Here is a 22,668-nt window from a genome sequence, read left to right on the forward strand (position 1 = left end):
CTTATGAAGAGAGACTGTGGGCCAGATCTGACCCACAGATTGCTGTTTACTGATGCCTTGGTCTAGACAGATAATTGGAATTTACATTCATTCTTCATTCTGAAGGTACTCTATAAAATTGATTTCCCTTCTCGTCTCACTGTGATTCTGAAATCACACAAGTAAAATTGATAAATGAAAAAACAAACAAACAAGGGAAATCAATCAACCATCACAGCATTCTCAACCAAAACATCCAGGCTGGGAATGAGCTGAGTATGAGCACTGCATGACTCATAGACGACACACCACAAGGCCACATCTTGCTCAACACAGTACAAGATATACCGGCTGCTGAAGGCTAGCATTCCAGTGATTATTTTCAAAATCACCCCGTGTGAACAATCTCTTTGTTTAGTCTTCACAGTTTTATGTTATTCAAAGTTTGGGCTAGGGGAGGGGGTTGGAAGAGGGCTGGGAAATATCCTAATTTCTGAAATCCAGTTGTTCTCTGTCCTCTGACACACACTAGTCCCTTTCTTATTCTCCAGAAATGACATGTATAGTGTCTAGTGGGTTCAAAACATGTCTAGTGGGTTCAAAACACATGAATGTATTGATGAGATCCTCTTAATGTTCCAATACATGCCCTCTCTTCTCACAAATGTATTACTATATAAAATCAATGAGTATCGATAGATTGGGAGTTTGGGATTGACATATACACATTGCTAGATTTAGATCATCAATAAGCATCTACTGTATAGCACAGGAAACTCTCCTCAATATTCTGTAATAACCTAAGTGGGAAAAGAATTTGAAAATCAGATACATGTACATATATAATTGAATCATTTTGCTGTACACCTGAAGCTAACACATTTGTTAGTCAACTATACGCCAATAAAAAATTTTTTTAATGAAATAAGGAAGAGAAAAAAATAAAACCACTGAGTATTTTCATATTCACATGGAAGAGTGAAACACAGACCCAGAAAAAGTGGGTTCTGAACTCAGTTGTGAATGCAGCATCTATGTGAAGGGGATGAGCTTGCCAGATAAAATATAGGATGCCCAGTTAAATCTGAATTCAAACAAACAACAGATCATTTTTTTAGTATAAAAGTGTGTCCCATGCAATAATTGGGCATCCTATAATTTTAGTTGCTAAATGTGATAACTCTAGTAGAGGCTAGAGCAGAAAAAACAAACTAGGCTGAAGCAGAAGGTATCTATTGGGGAAAAGCAAGAACTTGTTCTGGTTAACCCTCTAACCTCTAAGTGATTTTCAGAAGCCTTAAAGTCAGGGTACAAGGAACGCTAGTAAAGTAATGCTCAAAATTCTCCAAGCCAGGCTTCAGCAATACGTGAACCATGAAGTCTCTGATGTTCCAGGTGGTTTTAGAAAAGGCAGAGGAACCAGAGATCAAATTGCCAACATCTGCTGGATCACGGAAAAAGCAAAAGAGTTCAAGAAAAACAACTATTTCTGCTTTATTGACTATGCCAAAGCCTTTGACTGTGTGGGTCACAATAAACTGTGGAAAATTCTGAAAGAGATGGGAATACCAGACCACCTGACCTGCCTCTTGAGAAATCTGTATGTAGGTCAGGAAGCAACAGTTAGAACAGGACATGGAACAACAGACTGGTTCCAAATAGGAAAAGGAGTCCGTCAAGGCTGTATATTGTCACCCTGCTTATTTAACTTCTATGCAGAGTACATCATGAGAAACGCTGGACTGGAAGAAACACAAGCTGGAATCAAGATTGCCGGGAGAAATATCAATAACCTCAGATATGCAGATGACACCACCCTTATGGCAGAAAGTGAAGAGGAGCTAAAGAGCCTCTTGAGGAAAGTGAAAGAGGAGAGCAAAAACGTTGGCTTAAAGCTCAACATTCAGAAAACAAAGATCATGGCATCTGGTCCCATCACTTCATGGGAAATAGATGGGGAAACAGTGGAAACACTGTCAGACTTTATTTTTTGGAGCTCCAAAATCACTGCAGATGGTGATTGCAGCCACGAAATTAAAAGATGCTTACTCCTTGGAAGAAAAGTTATGACCAACCTAGATAGTATATTCAAAAGCAGAGACATTACTTTGCCGACTAAGGTCCGTCTAGTCAAGGCTATAGTTTTTCCTGTGGTCATGTATGGATGTGAGAGTTGGACTGTGAAGAAGGCTGAGCGCCGAAGAATTGATGCTTTTGAACTGTGGTGTTGGGAGAAGACTCTTGAGAGTCCCTTGGACTGCAAGGAGATCCACCCAGTCCATTCTAAAGGAGATCAGCCCTGGGATTTCTTTGGAAGGAATGATGCTAAAGCTGAAACTCCAGTACTTTGGCCACCTCATGCGAAGAGTTGACTCACTGGAAAAGACTCTGATGCTGGGAGGGATTGGGGGCAGGAGGAGAAGGGGACGACAGAGGATGAGATGGCTGGATGGCATCACCGACTCGATGGACATGAGTCTGAGTGAACTCTGGGAGATGGTGATGGACAGGGAGGCCTGGCGTGCTGCAATTCATGGGGTCGCAAAGAGTCGGACATGACTGAGCAACTGAACTGAACTGAACAAGGTGGAGACAAGGAGAACTACTTACATTCCAAGATTCTAATGTGTACAGAGTTTAAAAAACAGTGCTTACTGGGGGAGTCCTGAAAGCCGATGGGCTGTTCTGCACCCTGAGTGTGCTGGCAGTTACATAAATCTACATCTTACAAAATTCGGAGAAGTGTACATCAAAAAGGTGACTTTTGCTCTATGTTAATTTCATTTTTCAGGAGTGTTTTCAATTGTTATTTCTTACAGAGAACTGGGGAGTTGACGCAGCATGCTGGACAAGGAACAGATCTAAGTAGAATACTGACTCTACCTGAGACTACATCCTCCTAAGATGGTCCTCGATGGGTTTCTGGCAGGCTGCCCATTTATTTGTCCAACAGGACTAAACACACCTATATTTAGAATCTCCACATACTACCAGCTTTACAATTAAATATAATATTGTTGTGAAAAGCGAAGTGGGAAACTGGGGTCCTGGGGTGGGGATTGGGAAGGGGTCAGGGGTGAGGAATGAATCCAGCCCACACTGGATTAAAATCTGTGTTTGGTTTGCCCACATAGTGCTTCCATGGTTATGATATAAATATCAACAGACTTCCTTCAAAAATTGGATTTCCAGATGCCCTTGAAGAATACAAGATCCTTGAGTTGTATTCCCATAAAGTGCCCATCAGCTGGAGCTGAGTACTGCCTAGGGAGCCCACTCTCTCCAGTCACCAGAGTCCCACAAGCTCAGCCACCACGTCAGCCTGCCACCTGGGCTCAATTGAGGTTTTAACGCCCAATATAAGGCATTCTGCCAGCTGTCTGGCCCAAGGGAAACTCTCAGGAACTGGGAGACTCTTCCTCCCACTGAAAGAAAGCTATAGAATCAAGTTGCCATCTTTGACTTGCTCTCTGAGCCCTGAGGTGCCTTGTCTCCCTACGGGGGAGATGTTCCCCTCCTTTTCCCCCCACTGCTAAGCCATTCTGTTTCAAGATTTGCTCTGTGGACCTGAGCTCAGGGCAGATGAGAACTGGACTCCTCTAGAGGCCAGGATACATCAGGACAGAAAGCAATGATGGCAGGAAGGAAAGAGAGCAGGCAGGGACTGAGCAACTGAAATTACTTTCACCTTAGCCTCCTCTGTGTTGCCAAGCCCAGCACTTCTTCATCATGGCCATCAGATCCAATGCTGATCAGACATTTATCATCCTCACTCCTGGGTGAATAAGGACGGGGAGTGATCAGGCTGCCAGAGTCTTATTTCTAGTAGCTGGTAGAGTTAGAGAGTATATTCTTTTTAAAATCAATTTTTATTGGAGTATAGTTGCTCACAATGCTGTGTTAGTTTCTACTGTACAGTCAAATGAAACAGCTTTATATATACATATATCCCCTTTTTTGGATTTCCTTCCCATTTAAGTCACCACAGAGTATTGAGTAGCATTCCCTGAGCTATAGAGTAGGTTCTTATTATCTATTTTATGCATGCATGCTAAGTCACTTCAGCTGTGTCTGCTCTTTGTGACCCTATGGGTCATAGCCCACCAGGTTCCTCTGTACATGGGATTCTCCAGACAAGAATACTGGAGCGGGTAGCCGTGACCTTCTCCAGAGGAATCTTCCTGACTCAGGGATCGAACCCGTGTCTCTTGATCTCCTGTACCAGCAGGCAGTTTTTTTACCACTAGCACCATCTGGGAAGCCCTCAACAGACTGTTAATAGTGTATATATGTTAATCCCAATCTTCCATTTTATCCCATTCCCCCCGCCCCCTTCAGGGCCCATAAGTTTGTTCTATACATCTGTATTTCTGCTTTGCCATTTTTCTAGATTCCATATATATGCATTAATACACAATATTTGTTTTTTCCCTTTTTTTACTTACTTCACTTTGTCTGACAACCTAGAGAGTATATCAACAGCTAGCCTCCCAGGACCTGCCCTGCTTTCTGACCCATCCCCACAGACCTATCTCAGTTCAGTTCAGTTGCTCAGTTGTGTCCGACTCTTTGTGACCCCATGAATCGCAGCACGCCAGGCCTCCCTGTCCATCACCAACTCCCAGAGTTCACTCAGACTCACGTCCATTGAGTCGGTGATGCCATCCAGCCATCTCATCCTCTGTCGTCCCCTTCTCCTCCTGCCCCCAATCCCTCCCAGCATCAGAGTCTTTTCCAGTGAGTCAACTCTTCGCATGAGGTGGCCAGAGTACTGGAGTTTCAGCTTCAGCATCATTCCCTCCAAAGAAAGACCTATCTCAGTTACTGTTAAATATCTTTTGGGTTTTGCTGCAACTTGTATTTGATGACCAGCACCAAATTCTAAACACATATGCTCAGATTTCACTGTTCATGAACACGGCTGCCTACATACCAGCTGGAAAAAAAAAAAAATGAGCAGTCAGATGATGGGCTTATCACTACCTATAGTGTGTGTGTGTTTCCTGGATAAGCAGTGTTTCCTTTCAAGGCCACTCATACTAACTTCAAGCTTTCCAGATCATTTTTTTAACAGATCATTTTACCCTAGCTTTAAGGTATGATTGAAAAAAAAATTGTCTATATTTACAGTGTACAATATATTTTTGCTATATATTGGGAAATAAAGATCATAATTAAGCTAATTCATATATCCATCACCTCACACAGCTACCATTTAAGTGTATTTAATGATAACACATGAGATCTAACTCTCTTGGCAGATTTCAAGTATATAGTAACATGGTTTTTAACCACAGTCACCATGCTATATATCAGGACTCTAGAACTTATTCAATTTATAATTGAAAGTTATACTTTTGATTAACATCTCCCCTTTCCCCCACTTCCCACCCTCTAGTATATACCATTCTCCTCTCTTACTATAAGTTCAATATTCTTTTAGATGTCACATATAAGTGAGATTATAGGCATTTATCTTTCTGTATCTGGCTTTTTTCACTTAGCAGAATGCCCTCCAGGGTCCATCCATGTTAGTCACAGATGGCAGGATGTCTTTCTTTATAAAGGCTGAATAATACTCCACTCTAGATATACCACGTTTTCTTTATTCAATCATCTGTCAGTGAACACTTCGGTTGTTTTAATCTCTTGGCTACTGGGAACAAGGCTGCAATGAACATGGGAGTGTAGATGTCCTTTCAAGACAGTAATTTTGTTTCCTTGTAATATATACATAGAAGTGAAATTGCTGGATCACATGGCAGTTCTATTTTTAACTTCTTGATGAACCTCTACACGCTTTTCCACTTTTCAAATCTTTATGTCTCTCAGTCCCACTGTGGCAAGAAAATTTTTGAACCATTTCCTGACCCATTAGAAGCAGCAAGTATCATCACCCCAAGCTGAGAAGTCAAATCCCTTATCAGGAAACTAAGATCCCATATGCTACACAGAGTGGCCAAAAAAAAAAGGTAAAATAATATATCACTAACAATAAAGATGATCCTCAACCATACGGTTTTTGCGTGTGTTTAAAAAAAAAAAAAAGATGAATCAGGAGACAGAGGGGAGCAGCTGAATTGACTGCTTGCCTCTTGGCCAAAAGGTACCTCTCCCAGATCTGGCTTCTCTCTCCATCACATAAGGACATACATGTATCACAGGTCCCAAGCCTGAAGCCCCATGTGATATATACTGGTCTCAAAAATTGTTGGCATCATTGCTCAAACTCAGAGAAAGAGGACCCCCTAGCTACCACCAAGGGGTTAAGTTTTCAAGCCTATGTTTTTCTGTTAAGAATAACATTTTTTATAACCCTCAAAGTTTTAAGTTTCAGCCCTGACTTTAAAAATAAAGTGAATCCTCTGATGACTGGTTATAATTTAGAAGAAGCCTAGAGGGGCGGGGGGGCAGAAATCCCACCCACCTAGAATAGTAAGTAAATCGGTATCCTGCAGCGAAAAACTAAGGGCAGGTTTCACAAATGCCTTGAAGACATCTTGCTAGTGCACAGACTGTCAAGAGCCTGGAAGCCCGAAGGGTAATGAAATAGGCTGCCAGAGGGGAAACGAAGAGCTGGAAGATGTGTTCTGAGGTCTGGCTTATAGCCTTTGCTAGGGCTTTTATCTTGGAGGCACACGTGGCTTTTCTTTCCCCCTCCCGTTTTATGCAAGGGAAAGGGACCAGGTTCCCTATTTCCTTCTTCTAGCTAAGCTCAGAGGATGCTATAGAAACATGGATACTAGACTCAAAGACTGGCCCCAAAGTATTTTTAATATACGTTCAAGCATTATGTAAATAGACTAAAGGCTTGTCTCTGTCTGTCTGTGTCTTTAATAATCTCCTTTTGTGGATTCTAATTCAACATGAGACTAATGGAAAAGACTGCCATACCCATTAACCAAGGGCATATGCAGCTCCAACATGCACCCCCACCCCCACAAACCTCTGCTTCTGCCGGCATTTCCTGCCAGAAATAGGTCTCAGCTGTGCGGTATTCGCCCAAACCCACAGCACTCATGTGCAAACTTTCCTCTACAAAGCTCCTCATGCTGGGCGGCCATCACCCAGCAGCCCGTCCGTGTTCTCTTAGGTCTCATCCTGTGCCGTGTGGCCTCTGTGCTTTGTGTTTTAAGACAAATTAAGAGCCTGGGTGAGGCTGAAACTATCTGAATAAGAAGCATTGGTTCGCACAATGGATGCTACAATTAGGATGAGGGAAGATTGAAGGACATCTTGGCGAGAATAAACTCCTCTTTGACAGGCCAATGACAAGCCAGGCTCGTGCACACAGAGTGACTTAGGAGAATCACTAACCATCATTTAGTAAGTGAATCTCAGCGGCCCTGGCCTCCTATTAGAGTTGCCCACGTGAGAAGCAGCTGCATTGAGAATCAGGCCTGCAGGCTGGAGAGGCTGCTACAAGACTTGACTGGCTGATCTGCTCTGGGACTTCTCCATCTAGAGCATCATACACGTTTCACGTGGGCTTCCCAGGTGGTTCAGTGGTAAAGAACCCTCCTGCCAATACAGAAGACGCCAGAGACACAAGTTTGATCCCTGGGTCGGGAAGATTCCCGGAATAGGAAATGGCAACCCGATCCAGTATTCTTGCTGGGAAATCCCATGGGCAGAGGAGCCTGGAGGACTATAGTTCATGGGGTTGCAAAGAGTCAGACGTGTGACTGAAGCAACTTAGCACGCACACAAGCAAATAGATTAAAACAAGTACCCAAGACAAACAAGATCTCCTCTTGAGCAGCCAATGGATGTAAGAAGGACACAACTACATCACTTTCCAACTGAGCTAGGTTTGTTGTCATTGTTTAGTCACTAAATCACGCCCAATTCTTTTGTGAACCCCATCGACCATAGCCCACTGGAATTTGGTCTCTTATTCCATCTCATCTCTTTAAGACATCCATACTTCACAAACTCCTGGGCATGTCGCAGTGGGTGTGTGATACTTATGAAGACCCAGGCCATCATCTCCCTTGGCCTTCTATCACTTCACCAGCGGTACTCCACATGTGTTCCTTAGGACAGCAGCTGCAGCTAGGAACAGCAAACCCTGGGAACTTGTTAGCAATGCCAATTCCCAGGCCCTACCCCAGATCTACTGAATCAAACTCTCTAGGAGGAAGACCCAGCAATATGTGTTTCTAAGGAGCCCTCCAGGTGATCCTAATGTACTGCAGTTTGAGAATCACGGTTCTATACCACTGCTGGCCAAAAGTCTATGTCCAGTAGCAGCTGCTGCTATTATTAGAAGTCCTGAGCCCAGCTGAGTCACCCTACATTGTCTGTAATTCAAGGCTGATATATTAAAATCGTCTCAAACACCTGGTAACATGTGACAGCTCAAATTTGCCTACCCTTTTTTTAAAAAAACTTTTTATGTGGACCATGTTCAAAGTCTTTATCCAGTTTGTTAAAATACTGCTTCTGTTTTTTATGTTTTGGTTTTTCTGTCATGAGGCATATGGGATCTGAGCTCCCTGACCAGAGATCAAATCTGCACCCTCTGCATTGGAAGGCAAGGGCTTAACCACTAGATGGCCTGTCTATCTTGTTAAAGATGCTTCTATGACAGTGGAATTTCCCACATCAAGGTGATGTATGTTAAGCTTTTCTCTCAATTCTGAGAAAGCCATCATGAATTTTGAGTTATAATAATGTCAGTCGTTAAAAGGAGCTAATTTAATATCAACATATAGCAGATATGCACTTTTCCCAATGATCCAAACATTTGGACACCAAACTCAGAAAGCCCTGCTGAAAATGCACCCTGCTCTTGTAACATTATGAAAGATCTAAGGGGGACAGGTAGTACTACTTCATAGCATCCTTATGAAACCCAAAGAAGTCCATGCATAAAGAAAGCAGAGCATAAAGTTCAAAGCTCTACCTATATCTGGAGGTCATGAAAGGTCAACCCGTGGACCAAAAGAAATTTTGTTTCATTCACAAATTTTTAAAAACTTTTTAAGCCAGTTGATTTTGAAGTGGGAGTTCTCACATTTTAAAAAGGAAGATTTCTGGCTTCTCTTGAGAATCAGGGGATGGGACAACATAGGACCCATGTTCACACCTGGTATAAATTAACTGTACCTTCACTGAGAAGTGCTATCTTCTCTTCAGGTCCTTACAATTTCCCATTCAATCTGTGTCACTCATTTATATTACATGCTGGCTCCCAGGTCCTTCCGAGCTTGCAAATCCTGTTCACTGTAAACAATCCTTTTCATTGTTATTATTAGTATCCTCCTGCACTGCAAAGGTGTCACTATATTCATGAAATTTCCCAGTGTGGCAATTCACCAGCTGAGGTGAAAAGAATTCATCTTTCACACTTTGCATCCATTTTCTCCTTAAAAATGTATGTGTTATGATTTGTTGATTCACTTACTATAAAAAGAAAACTTTTGTTGAGTGATATCTGTAAGCTTGCACTGAGTATTTCCAGTGAAACCTGTCAAATAACCTTCAAAAACAATTCCATGAGACTAGTACTATCATTATCCCCACCATATAGATGAGGAAACCGGGGAACAGCAAGGTCACACAGATACTAACAGAAAGGCTGCTGGATATGAGCCAAGGCTTTCAGAGGCCAGAATCCATGCTTGTTACTTGCCAGATTGCAAGGCACGGGCAGCCTTGGGAACCACTGTGTCTGTGCATCAATGCCACTTGTTGTCTCAGTTAATACCTCAACACGAGGACCAACTCTTACTGCCAAGGAAGTTGATCAGTATCCTCAAGAGGGATCAGTGCTGAAATGTGGGTAGTTCAAAGGGTCAACAGTGGTGGTCCCCACAGCACTGGAAAACCCCAGAGAAATGTAGAAGGGCTATTACTGAGCCCTGGATTTCTTCTAAATATTGACAAATCGTAATCCACAAGGCCCCCTGCTTGGCTTTTTAAATGATGACTGGTCTATTTCACAGGGCACTTGCCAGAGCAACTGCTCTTTGCCCCAAGAGGCTAAAGCCTGAAACACTCATAGGTACAAATAACTGGTCAGAGAGGTGTATGACCCTTGGGCATATTTGTGTAAGGCCTGCCTTGGCACTCTCAGACCTGGCAAGGACCCTGAATGTGCCCCAAGTGGCACCTATCCACTGGACGGTCCTGCAGAGTCATCTGGGTCAAATCCTTCCTCAGCACCACTGTCCTGGGCAAACCATTTTTTAAACTTTAGCTTGAACTTTTAGAAGCAGGGTACCATTTACGTGGAAGAAGATGAACAAACGAATGGCTGGCATCTTCAGTTCTCCCATCCTTTTACCAGCTGCCTGCCAATGACAGAGATTCATAGGGGACATGTACAGGGATGGTCTCCCCAAGAACCACAGTTTGTGTTACTATAAGTCTTGGATTTGAGTATCTAGAGCCTCTGAGGGATCCCTGACCTGGGAAGCTAGGCTGGACTGGATTCCATGCAAACAGCAGCCAGGATTTCTGCCAGAGCCAGATAGGCCAACCCAAGTGGTCTGGATCAGAGCAGGCTGACTGGTTTTCTGAGCTTTTGGTCCACATTCCAACTCTGATACTCAAGGTCTTACTGCTCAGAGGCAAGAACAACATTGAGAGATGAAACCAAGGAAATGCCTTGTCTCTTTGCAAGTACAGAGCAGAGCCAGCCTAAGCCACCCACCTACATCCAGGTCTTCTCAGGACAGAAAATGGGAGCAGGTGGAGGCCACAGGCCACTAACTGCAACCCCTGGGGGAGTGTTTTAAGGGGGAGAAGGGCCCAAAGTGAAATCCCCAAAGGGCAGATTCCACAGAGGCACACCCTGGCACACATACCCCAAAGCTCACCCCCTCTCCTCCGCCCCCAGACCCAGTTGAAGGATCCTAGAGGCAGCTCTCAGCCTTAGCAGAGCACCCCGCGCCCAAAGCTAGACACACCACCGATACTAGGAATCAGGAGTCAGGAAAGAGATACAACCCTTCCACTTCTCATTGTGTGAGCCCAGACACCTCTGCATACTCTCCTGTAAAGTGCTGACAATGAGCCCTGCCTGGCACAGATCAGAATTAAGGTAATACATGCAGGTTTTTGTAGATTGTAAAGTGCTACACAAATGCCAAAGATCGTTTTTATTATTCCAGAGTTCAAGTTCTTAATAAGCAACCAAACACCCTAAAAAGCCAGCGTAGGTTGGATTGGCAGCTTGTGAGTGTGCCAAGTCTCTTCAGTTGTGCCTGACTCTTTGTGACCCTATGGACTGTAGCTCGCCATGTTCCTCTGTCCATGAGATTCTCCAGGCAAGGATACTGGAGTGGGTTACCATGCCTTCCTCCAAGGGATCTTCCCGAACCAAGGGTTGAACCTGAGTCTCTTACATCTCCTGCATTGGCAGGTGGGTTCTTGACCACGAGCGCCACCTCAACACATATGGCCTGAGAACCTCTCTGATGGCTTTTGCTCAAGACAATCTCTGAAACATTCAGTTATCTTCACCTGAGCCCAAGGAAGACCCTCTTCTTGTGACATGCAGACATAACAACATCCTCCCCCAAAAACTGGTTTGCACTGAGACACTGCAGCTTCTTCCCCGAGAGAACGGGTTACTCACTTGGTTAGAGCTTCCAGCAGGTATTTCCATGCACTGGAAGACTCTCAAAAGGATGTGGCCTCGTGGGTTGTCTCAGCCTTTCCCGATGCTACTGAATCAGTCTTTTCCCTCATCCGCTCACACAGGGGCTGCCGGAACCACCCACACAGCGAGCTCATGGGAGGAGCTCAAGATGCTGCCACCGTCTTGGGGGGTGCATTTCTGGGCAGTGGTCAATAGACAAGCTCCCGGGCCCTGCAATTTGGGTTCTGATCCTGGCTCTTTAAAACATGGATAATCTAGACGTTCTTCCCCCATCAGCTCATCAGGACTAAATGACATCTTCTGTGTTAAAAATGCACTTGAGTCTTATTACTGAGTTGGTGCCTTGGGCTACTGACTTAACTTCACGTGGTTGGCTTTCCCTTTCTTCTACTAACTCTTCCAAATAAATCATAAATTAACAACAAACAAGTAAATACATTCCTTCTGCTCATGGGGAAGTATTTGCATGATTTTATATTATACCAAATCTCCACGACCCGCTCAAATCTCTGAGAAAGTGTTCTACAGCTCCTTGGTTTACCTGCTCCACCTGTGTGCTTATTTATATAAGTACTCCTTCCACTGGCTAGAAATTGTTTATGTTAAACCATTAACTTGAGGTTAAGAAAAGAAGCATGACACACAGGGCCTTGCTGAATAGAAGATGGTCAATAAATGGCAATTGTATCATTATTCCCTGGACTAACAACCCACATTCATTCTGCCTCAGAATTATTTTGCTTTCTCCTAAAATTCCAGCTTCAGGAACATCCCTACTGCTGAGAGCCTGGGAGCAGAGACACCTGTCAAGATTTGCTCCGCTTTTGGCAGGAAATAGGACGAGATTCATCTTTTCTCATTGATTAGTCTCTGGACTCAACTGGAAGATTCAATTAAAGCACTATCGTTTCTGAGTATTTCATTCCCTGGAGGTGGCAGGGGGAATCCCATCAATGATCATGTGACATAGGTTTCAGAACTTAAGTGTGCAAAGGGTAAAGTCTTCCCTTTGATGACTGAAACAGGGACACTGACTTTTTGGCATTGTGACTTTTTTCCCAAGAGGCGACACTTTGTAAATACCTGCTGAATGGCTGAATCCTCCAGTCATATCTCTGCACCTGGGTCTGAGCAGCCGGTGGAATTGATGCTGGGCCGAGCCCTGGCCTTCAGTTGAGTAAAGAGGAGGATACAGGTCGTTCAGACTATGTTTCAGAGATGTTGCCTCTTGCCCTCACAGGACGAGGCAGCAGGGTAGACAGGAATGGATGCCTCTGGCTGAAGATCATCAGCTGGCCCCTGCATGCCAGGCCCTTCGCCTGCACCATATCTAAACCTTACAGCCAGTCCCTGGAGCAGAACTCATGAGCCTTCTTTATAGATCAAAGGACCAAGGTATAGACTGAAGAGTGTTCAAGAATCTACACATGAGACTCTCCTCTTGGAGAGGTGCCCAAGTTGGTGAAGAGATAGAGTCATTGCTCTTCCTCCTTCAAATCTCCAGAGAGACTTCAGGAGGACTAGGCTCTGGGAGCAGGCTCATGAGCTCCTGAGGGTCCCCTGAGAACCTAGGAAGGTGGCAGACAGACTCAGGGTTTGCAAACTTTGGAGAGTATGCATTAGGTCAAAGCAGGGTACAGAACAGCTGACATGGTCAGAAGCGCCTCCACCCCTTCTCTCAGTTCCCTCTCTCTCTCACACATACACAGAGTTAATTTGCTGTTAGAAAATCTGCACTAAGATATGTTCATTGAGGCAGAATCATTCATGAGAATTATTAACAGTTTCCCAAGTACAGGACAGACTCAACTCCACAACTGCACGGGTGTAAGAATCCCAGAAGGCTGGCTAGACCCTTCTCAAAAATCCATTTAGCCTCTGCTGGGAATGACCCAGCCTCACGTGGAAAAGGGTGGCCCAAGTGTGAGCTGCTACTGGCTCCCTGTTTGGAAAGCGAGCCCTTTCATGAGGCCCAGCTGTTCCTCAGGCATCCAGACAAGCTGGTCCTGCAAAGGCAGAAAATGTGACAACTGTTGGGAGCCTTCAGCGGCCACTGATGAGAGCAATGGAATGCTCTCTGGAGCAGCCACTACATGGACAGTTAAAGCAGCCTATTATTCAGTTTATATAAAACATCCACCAGCTACATGGCACCAAGAACTGAATATCTCCATTCTTACCCAGTTCATGACATACTGGCCACACTGCCTGGCCACAAACTCTAGAAAACAAACAACTTCACTAACCATCAAAATACACACACTCAGAGGGAAAGGGGAAAAAAGGTGGGGCGGCGGGGGGTGGGGGGGGGGAGTCTTCCTGAGCTCTGAACACCAAGTTCAAAGATTGCCCAACAGACGAAAAAAGCTATAGCATTCAACAATGCCAACAAACGTCTTTCTCGCTTCAGCTGTGAAGTCTCCAAGACATTTAAGATTTGAAGACTTTGATAAAGAGGGTCTCAGAGCCACAGAGACCACATCAAATGCTTCTTTAAAAAGAAAAAGAAGAGCCTGTGTGCATTTCCCAGTGAAGAATCCGTCCAAAGGATTTTGAAAACATTTTCATATACTTTGCTTCCAAAACATTACACACTGTTTCTCCAACAAATTCATATGTGTTTCCAGGGAACTCCTGGACAAAAAAAAATTTTTTTTTTTACTTAGGTAGAAGAATGTCTGGAGATTCTTTTATGCCAATATGTTAACATAGCTTCTCTTTTAATTGCTATTATTTCATAGAGCAGTAGTAATCATTCCTTCATCTGCAAAAGAAATATATAATCCAGCTGTGGTGGCTCTAGTAAAAATACCACATCTGTGGATCATTGGCAGCACTGGGGCAGGACCACTCAAATGTAGGCAGCCTTGGAGAGCTCTCTTATACTCAAGATGTGCATGGGTACACTTTTCTGAGAGTGCACATAAACTCTGCCCAAACTGGCTGTTCCTTTGTATGCTGAAAATAGGTGAGGAACCACACATAAGAAGGAGGCTCTCTTGGAATATTATTCCCAGGACCCAGTTGTTCCAAGAAGTCCCCAGACCTTCCTCTCACCCAAGGTGGTGGCTTTGTGCCAGTGCCCTTGTCAATTTCAAACAGAACAGGGAAAATGAATACTCTCGGTTTCAGGGAGGAGGTTCTACCGCGCGACTGGCAGCTGAGTGGACTGCTGGTTTTTCACTTAGCAGACCAACAGCTTCTGCAGAGAGCGTGGAAGTCAGGGTTTTTGGTGACCGTTCCCGCCTTCTCCAGCATCTGAAGTCAGAGTATTAGTGAGCACAGGGTGGTAATATTCTAGGAATTGTACCCCCCTCCCGCCCCATGATTCTCTTTCGTCTTTCCCCAAAGCCCAGTAGCAAGCATCTTATTTCTAAGCCAATCTTCCACATTCAAATCCCCAGCCCAAAGCGCGCCCTGGGGCTTTCCATCTACAGACTATAAAATAAAACGCAGCGTAGCTGAGCCTTGATAGACTTTTATCCCCAAAACACATGTCCTGTGGCTACTGTGCTGGAATGTCGACGGCCCCGCAGTGCTCGGGGTCCTTTCCCATCCCAGACAATAGAGCACGAAAATAAAACGAAAGTGGACTTACTGCTATGGCTTGCAGCCTCTCCTTGTGCAGTTCCGCCTCTGCCATCCTGGAGAAGGGCACACAGCGAGGGAAGAAGGAAGAAAAACAAAACACACGCTGTAGTCACCCGAGGAGACTGACGGGCACCCCGGGGGGGAGCTTTGCTAGAACCCCAGGGAAAGCCTACGGGGATCTGCTCCGGGGGTGGCGGGCAGAGCTGTGCGCGCGGCTGGCTCGCCCGGCTCAGCGTCTGGCCCCCGCCCGGCCCGCCGCCTGGCTGCGCCCCAGCGCTGCCGCTCCCTGCATCTCCCGGCCGCCGGCCGCGCCAGTCGGGGACGTGGGCCGCGGGCAGCCGCCGGGAGGGCGCGCTCGCCCCGCGCTCGTTCTCCGCCCTGACGTCTCCGCGCCTCGCTCCGCCCCTGGGGTGTGGGGGGACCCGCGGCCACGGGCCCCGGGCGGCTCTAGGCGGGCGGGAGCCACCCAGGCTGTAGCCACAGGGAGCGGGGGCTCCCCCAGGAGCCGCCAGGCACCACGCGTGCGGGTGGGCACCCGGGGCGCACGGGAGCCGCTAGGGCGCAGGGTTCGTGCGCCCAGGTGGACACGTGCTCACTGGGGACCTGCAGAAGCCAGCCCAAGGGCCTCAGGTAGAAAGCCGGGCCCCAGCACGTCCTGCCTTCTGACTCGTGCCAAAAGCCTGAACTCGACATGGGGACATTTCTCACTGGGAAGGGCTGCCTTGCCCACATGCCTTAGATGGCAGGATCCACAGCGGTCAAGTTGGCCAAGGACAGCGTACAGCTGAACATAGGCCATCCCTCTTTGGGGTCAAATGTGGGTTAGAAAGACAACCAAGGGTTAGTAGGTGCAAATTTTGTAGTTACAGGTGCTTCCTTGGCCTGGTTTGACCACTTAATAGCTGTAAAGCCTTGGGCAAGTCACTTAACCACTCTGAACCTCTGTTTCCTCATCTGAAAAGGGAAGTGCTGAATGAGATAAAGTATATAAAGGTGCTTTGTAAAGGGCAATCTGTTCTTAACATTATCCTGCAATGTTCTGGGCTAAAACACGGAGAATTGTTACTGAAAGGAAGAGCAGGATCTGGTCACTAAAATATTTTACCTCTTCTTTACTAAAATGGGAGCCCTGGGTTCAACCCCTGGATTGGGAAGATCCCCTGGAGAAGGCAATGGCTACCCACTCCAGTATTCTGGTCTGGAGAATTCCATGGACGGTATAGTCCACCGGGTCCCAAAGAGTCGGACATAGCTGAGCAACTTTCATTTTCAGTTTACTAAAACAGGAGACAGTACTAAAGTGCATCCTTTATGCCAGGCCCTGGGCTGGATATGAGAGATGGAGAAGCTCCAGTCTAAAAGGAAATAAAAGGTAAAAACAAACAAAATACCTCTTACCATCCAGGAGGAGGCTGCTAGAATTTCCAACATTCAAAAGCAAACTTTTCTCCATAAAATGAAATAAATATGAAGAGGGTAGGGTGGGGGAGAAACCAATGTGACCTATTCAGGTGCTTGATCCGATAAATGCAAGACTTCAGGCATTTTTAAAAGTATGCACATCAAATTTCTCTAAATGACCTCTTTCCTGGGAAAATTCTTACAATTTCTACTAAATCACCTTTTCAACGTTCAGGGAGGTTTCACCTGTCACTTGAAGAGCAATTACTACTCTGCCCAAAGACTGAAGCAGTTTAACTAACTGATTGATTGTTTTCCCTTTCTTTTCATAACAGGCATCGGTGGAGCTGTTTGGGTCATAAATCCAAGCCAACACCAGATTTGACATCCCTCTCCAGTATATCCAGAATATATATATTCTTCTTTCTGGCTAAGACCCATCACTTTCTTCAAACGGTGCATTTTCTCTTTACTTCCAGCGCCAGCTCTAGAGGATAAGTCTTTTGAGGGTGTTTGCTCACAGATAAACAAAGCTGTTATTACTTCAGCAGAGTGACTGTGTACCCAGCTAGAGCAGAGAATAACAAGATGAGCAAAGTGAGACCAGAGAGATTGAAGGACTCAGTCAGAGTCACGGAGCTGGGATTTTAGCTCAGCTCAGACCCTCCAGAGCCCACATTCATAACCACCAGGCTCAGCCAGTCATATGAAAGGGAGGCAAGCCTCAGTGGTGAATAAGTGGTCCTTTCCCCTCCAGTGATACAGATATTAAAGAATTCGAAGAACACAACAATGTGAATGGACCTAATGTCACTGAACTGTACTCTTAAATGATCAGTTTTATGTTATGTATATTTTGCTATGATAAATTTTTTAAAGGCATGACGGAAGGTGAGATCCTAAGCCCCCAAAGGGTTTAGGCACCTTTGGGAAGTGACCAGTTTGAAAGCTTTGCATCTCAAGGTAGAAGAATCGGGATTGGGAGCATGCATCTGGCTGTCATCTGCGTTGTGGTTCTAGCTCAAGAGATGTGAATGGCCAGAGTGAGAAACAGAACAAACACAAGAAGAGAAAGCCCAGCAAAGGAGGCTGAGGAAGTGTCATCTGAGAATGAGAAGCAAAAATCAAGATGGATGTTTCCACGAAAAATCACAATGGGGAAAAAAAGGTTTCTCAACAGGGTCAGACGGTTTGGGGAGGTTTAAAAAAAAAATGATGCAGACTAAGAAGAGCCTTGGGCAGCCAGGAAACCATGGGTGACATGGAAAGAGCTGTGTATGTGTACAGGGTGAGCCTGTAAGCAGTGACAGAGAGTTGAGAATGAATGAGAGGTGGGAAAGGAGCATCCTTGAGTACAAAATACTCCTTGAAGATCTTTGGATATGGAAGATGAGGGTGTTGGGGAGAACTGGAGGTGGTCTATGGGAAGCAAAGGCAAGTTAGAGGTTGTCAGATGAGGTGAGACTTGAATGTTTCAGAATCAAAGGGAATTAGGCATCAGGGAAGTGAGACCAAAGACATAGTCAAAAGGGGAGATAAGTGTTCGGTCTCAGATTAGATCAGAGGACATTCAAACAAGCCCTGGTGGCCGGGTTAGCCTTGGAAAGAAGGGAAAATGAAAGAGGACAAAAGATGGAATGAATAAAGGTGAAGACATTTTAGTTGAAGGAGAGAGAAGTTGAGTGAGCATATATCAGAAGCCTAGTTTCCTCAGCTGATGGAAGTGTCTTTGGTTGAGATAGGTGGGAGAAATAGAAATGGTTTATAAAAGAAACTGTGAGATATGGGGGAAATTAAGACATGATTCTTAATCAGAAGTATGCATCAGAATCTCCTGGGTCACATTTCTCTGGATACATGTATAGAATTAAATATCTATGGGGTGAGGTAGGGGTTAGGGATGAATCATTGTACTAATTGGGTTTACTAGGAATAGATAGAAGACTCTTTGACCAATTGTGTTTACTTCCTCAGTGGCTTTCAACTGCCTGAGACCGAAGATATGCAGCGGTCATGTTCCCTAAGTGTTGAGGACTGTCAAAGTAGCTATGGCAAAAAGTCAAAGGGGAGAAGAAATTCAGAATGCTCGACCCTGGGGACATGTCCAGGTGGAAATGTAGCAGACTCTTCCATATTTTTTGGCTGCCCAATTTGTGAAGCCCTTTCCATCTTTAGGGGAATTCCCATATCACAAGCCATAGAGAGAGTCAGAGCCAATTCCCAACATAGAAGCTGGGACATGCCTTGCTTCCCAGGTCCCTGGAAGTTATGACATGGCACGCAATCCAGGTTGTGAGGTATGTGCACTGGCCAAGGGCCTTGAAGACACAGCATTAGAGAATTCTCTCAGGCTTCTGCTCATCTTTGGTCCTGCCCATTGCTCAAGCGTCTTCTCATCTTCCCAGCTATTCTTCTAACTACGTGATAAATGCACTTTCTCTGCTCCTAGCAAGTCAAATCAGTTTCTGTTGCTTGTGACTAAGAACTCTAAGTGGAACAGGAAGACACGTGAAGAGTAGAGGGAAAACATTTTCTCCTCTTCCAGCACGTCTCCCCTCAAATCTCTAAATTTTAGCATTTTAAAATCAGCAAACCCATTATCAACACAGACATTTATAACCCAAGTTGTACCACTTCTTTCATAAACTTCTATTGTGTAGTCATTCTATACTAGACATGAGGCAATGGCTTTGGTATTACAAAGAATTCCTAGTTTAGTGCTAATATGGGTGACTTTTTGCCCTCCACACATTTGAAATCTCAAAAGATCTACTACAATGGGTGCATAATGGGTGTAACAAATCACTAGTTCTTGCTGGGACATTAAGCCACATCGCATAAGCACTACCCCTATTGTTTAATGGTTTTTCTGATAGATGCTGTATTGCAAAGCATTGTATGGAGAGAACACAGAATGCTCAATTTGCAAAATAGATGCTTTGGTAATAAAAACTGCAGAATCTATTTTAGGGCATGAGTCCTTTGGGAACCACAGACGATCACAGCCTATTCTCTGTGGGGAAAACAGGAGTTCTGAAAACTGAGAGGGAAATGACTCACCAAGACCCACTGAATGAGTTAAAGTTTTGCTGAACAGAAGCTAAGAGTGTGAAATTTTGGAGTAACCTGAAGCTTTCCTTTGACAAAAGTAATTTTCAAAGGAATGCCAGGTGGTCCAAACTGCTTGTATTTGTATCAGCTATCTTTTGCCTAAGATCTGTGAGAATACATGGTCATTCAAAACATATGGCTGCACAGAATCAAAAGGCGGGGAATGGTGCTGAGAGCCCTTTTGGCTCCTGTGGTTGTGAACAATTTGGGGAAGTTGATGGGATTTCAAGTATGTGATGTTTTTCTCAATGGGATTCAAATGACAGATCCATAGAGAGAGTCCCCATCGTGCAAGAAAGAGAAAGAAGTTAGAAAACAGAGCTCCAGCGTGGGAAATAAACTAGGCTGGATGTCACTTAAAGCATAGACTGTCGAAGCTCTCTACATAGAAGAATCACAATGAGCACCTGGAAATCCATCCAGAAATGAACAGTAGAACTTCCGTTTGATGGCTTCCTTTTCTCCGGGCTAGCCTTGGCAACTGTTGTTCAGTCACTAAGTCATGTCCAGCTCTTTGCGACCCCATGAACAGCAGCATGAGCCTTGGCAATGTCAGCTGATCAACACTGTGAATTTCTGGAAGAAACCAGGGGCTATAAGGAGAGCATAGAGGAACAAGATCTGGACGGTTAGGGGTCATCCCACCTTCACCTTGCTGGGACATTCAGATGTTGATAAACATTTTGAAAAGTGGGATTAGGAGGTGGGTATGACACAGAGAAAAGGGATGAGCTATAAAGACAAGTTAGAATCCCAGTACTTGGACTGACCAGTGGCACAAATTGAATTCCCTTAGCTCAATATCCTCATCTGTAATGGAAGATAACAACTCTAACCTCATAGGGATATTGCAGGGAATCAAGATAGATTGAAAATTCACGAGACTGACCACAGTTGGTGCTCCAGTGATGGCAGGTCCTAATTATTCAACCCAATTGCCACTTCATTAACGCCGTCACAGACCACATCAAGTAAGTGACTTGATTGTATCTACCCTTTTATGTTAGCTTGGTTTGTTTTTGTTTTCACAATGTAGGCTTTTAAGAAAAGGGGTGAACTATCAATAGTCTTTAAGTCCCCCACATAAATAGGTACTTCTCTTTCACCTTTCAAGAGGAAGGATTCTGCTCTGTGTCATTTATTGCCTAGAAATTTCATTACCAGGCTCTCCTTTAACAATTCATAGACACCTACACCCTGATCTTTTGGAGTGAATCAATTTAATAATTATAAATAAGAAGGAATGACAAGGGAATACTTAAGAGGACACGGATTAAGTCCAAGGAAAAGATGGAAAGAAAAGCTTAAGTGTTTAGGGAGCGGAGTGTTTAGGAAGAAAGCTACATGCCCACATAATAAAGGTGCTCCTTGGTAGAAGTGATTCAAGGTTTAGGAGTGAATTAGCTACAAAGGGGAAAACTCTTTGGGAAGGCCCATCTGGCTGTCTGATGCCAGTGGACACAATCAGATCACGGGCTTCTCAGAGAGCTTAGGGGCCAGTCTAGTTTGCCCTAGAACAATGAGCATGAAGTGCCCCGTCAGCTTCGAATCCTGTTTTGCACTGTGGCCATCGACGCTTTCATTGTTAACCGTGATGTGATCACACCGTACTCATCCGGCAAGTCAGCACTGCTGACAAGAGAGAGATTTTCTGGGGGGTTGTCTGTGCAGGGACAGCGACCTGTCAGTTAAATCCTCTGTGCCCTCCTGTTTGGGGAATGAATAATGAAATTGGGAAAGCCGAGCTTCAGCTCCTACCACTTATGTATGCTGAGCCCCTCTGATGCCCTTTGGAATGTCCAGCGAGTCAATCCTGCATGCCGCCTGCCCCCTGCCGTTGCCCACCCTCCATACACTGGCAAAATGGGTTCAGCTTGCGTTTGGCCCCCTTAGAGCTGTTCTCACCAAGAGGTAATAGCCAGAAAGTCTCAAAAACTGCTCCTTCCTGAGGGCATGGAGAAGAGGGAACCCTCCTACCCTGCATGTGGGAATGTCAATTTGCGTAGCCACTATGGAAAACAGTATGGAGGTTCCTTAAAAAATAAAAACTAAAATTAAAGTTACTATATGATCCGGCAATCCCACTCCTGGGCATATATCTGGAGAAAACTCTAATTTGAAGAGATACACGCCTTCCTCAATGTTCATAGTAGCATTATTCACAATAGCCAAGATATCGAAACAACCTAAGATATACTTTGACAGATGAATGGATAAAGACGTGGCACATATATATATATACACACACACAGATACACACATCTACATACAGCAGAATGTTGTTGTTGTATGGACGGAGGAGCCTGGTGGGCTGCAGTCCATGGGGTTGCTAAGAGTCGGACATGACTGAGCGATTTCACTTTCACTTTTCACTTTCATGCATTGGAAAAGGAAATGGCAACCCACTCCAGTGTTCTTGCCTGGAGAATCCCAGGGACGGTGGAGCCTGATGGGCTGCCATCTATGGGGTCGCACAGAGTTGGACACAACTGAAGTGACTTAGCAGCAGCAGCAGCAGTTGCTAAGTCATGTCTGACTCTTTTGTGACCCCATGGACTGTAGCCTGCCAGGTTCCTCTGTCCATGGGATTTCCCAGGCAAGATTACTGGAGTGGGTTGCCATTTCCTTCTCCAGGGGATCTTCCCAATCCAGAGACTGAACTCACATCTCCTGCATTGGAAGGCATATGCTTTACCCCTGAACCACCTGGGAAGCCCACAATGGAAAATTACTCAGCCATAAAAAAGAATGAAATAATGTCATTTGTAGCAACATGGATGGACCTAGAGATTATCATACTAAGTGAAGGAAGTCAGAGGAAGAAAAATATCAAATATCATATATCACTAATATGTGGAATCAAAAAAATGATAGAAATGAATATATTTATGAAACAGAAACAGACTCACGAAGAAAAAATTTATAATTACCAAAGGGGAAAAGAGGGGGGATACATTAGGAGTTTGGGATTAGCA

At 44.8% G+C, this 22,668-nt stretch overlaps 1 protein-coding gene across 5 annotated transcripts in view; it reads right to left on the minus strand.

The window, feature by feature from the left end:
• The window catches only part of PALM2AKAP2 (PALM2 and AKAP2 fusion), a 513,846-nt gene that overhangs the window by 355,581 nt on the left and 135,597 nt on the right, over positions 1-22,668 (minus strand). For all 5 annotated transcript variants that reach the window (XM_069575463.1, XM_069575460.1, XM_069575462.1 and 2 more), the window contains exon 2: positions 15,189-15,234. In XM_069575463.1, coding sequence (XP_069431564.1) covers positions 15,189-15,234 — 46 coding nt within the window. The remainder of the gene's footprint in view (positions 1-15,188; positions 15,235-22,668) is intronic.

This window comes from Ovis canadensis, chromosome 2, assembly GCF_042477335.2.
Source record: "Ovis canadensis isolate MfBH-ARS-UI-01 breed Bighorn chromosome 2, ARS-UI_OviCan_v2, whole genome shotgun sequence".
In the NCBI taxonomy this organism is placed as follows: domain Eukaryota; kingdom Metazoa; phylum Chordata; class Mammalia; order Artiodactyla; family Bovidae; genus Ovis; species Ovis canadensis.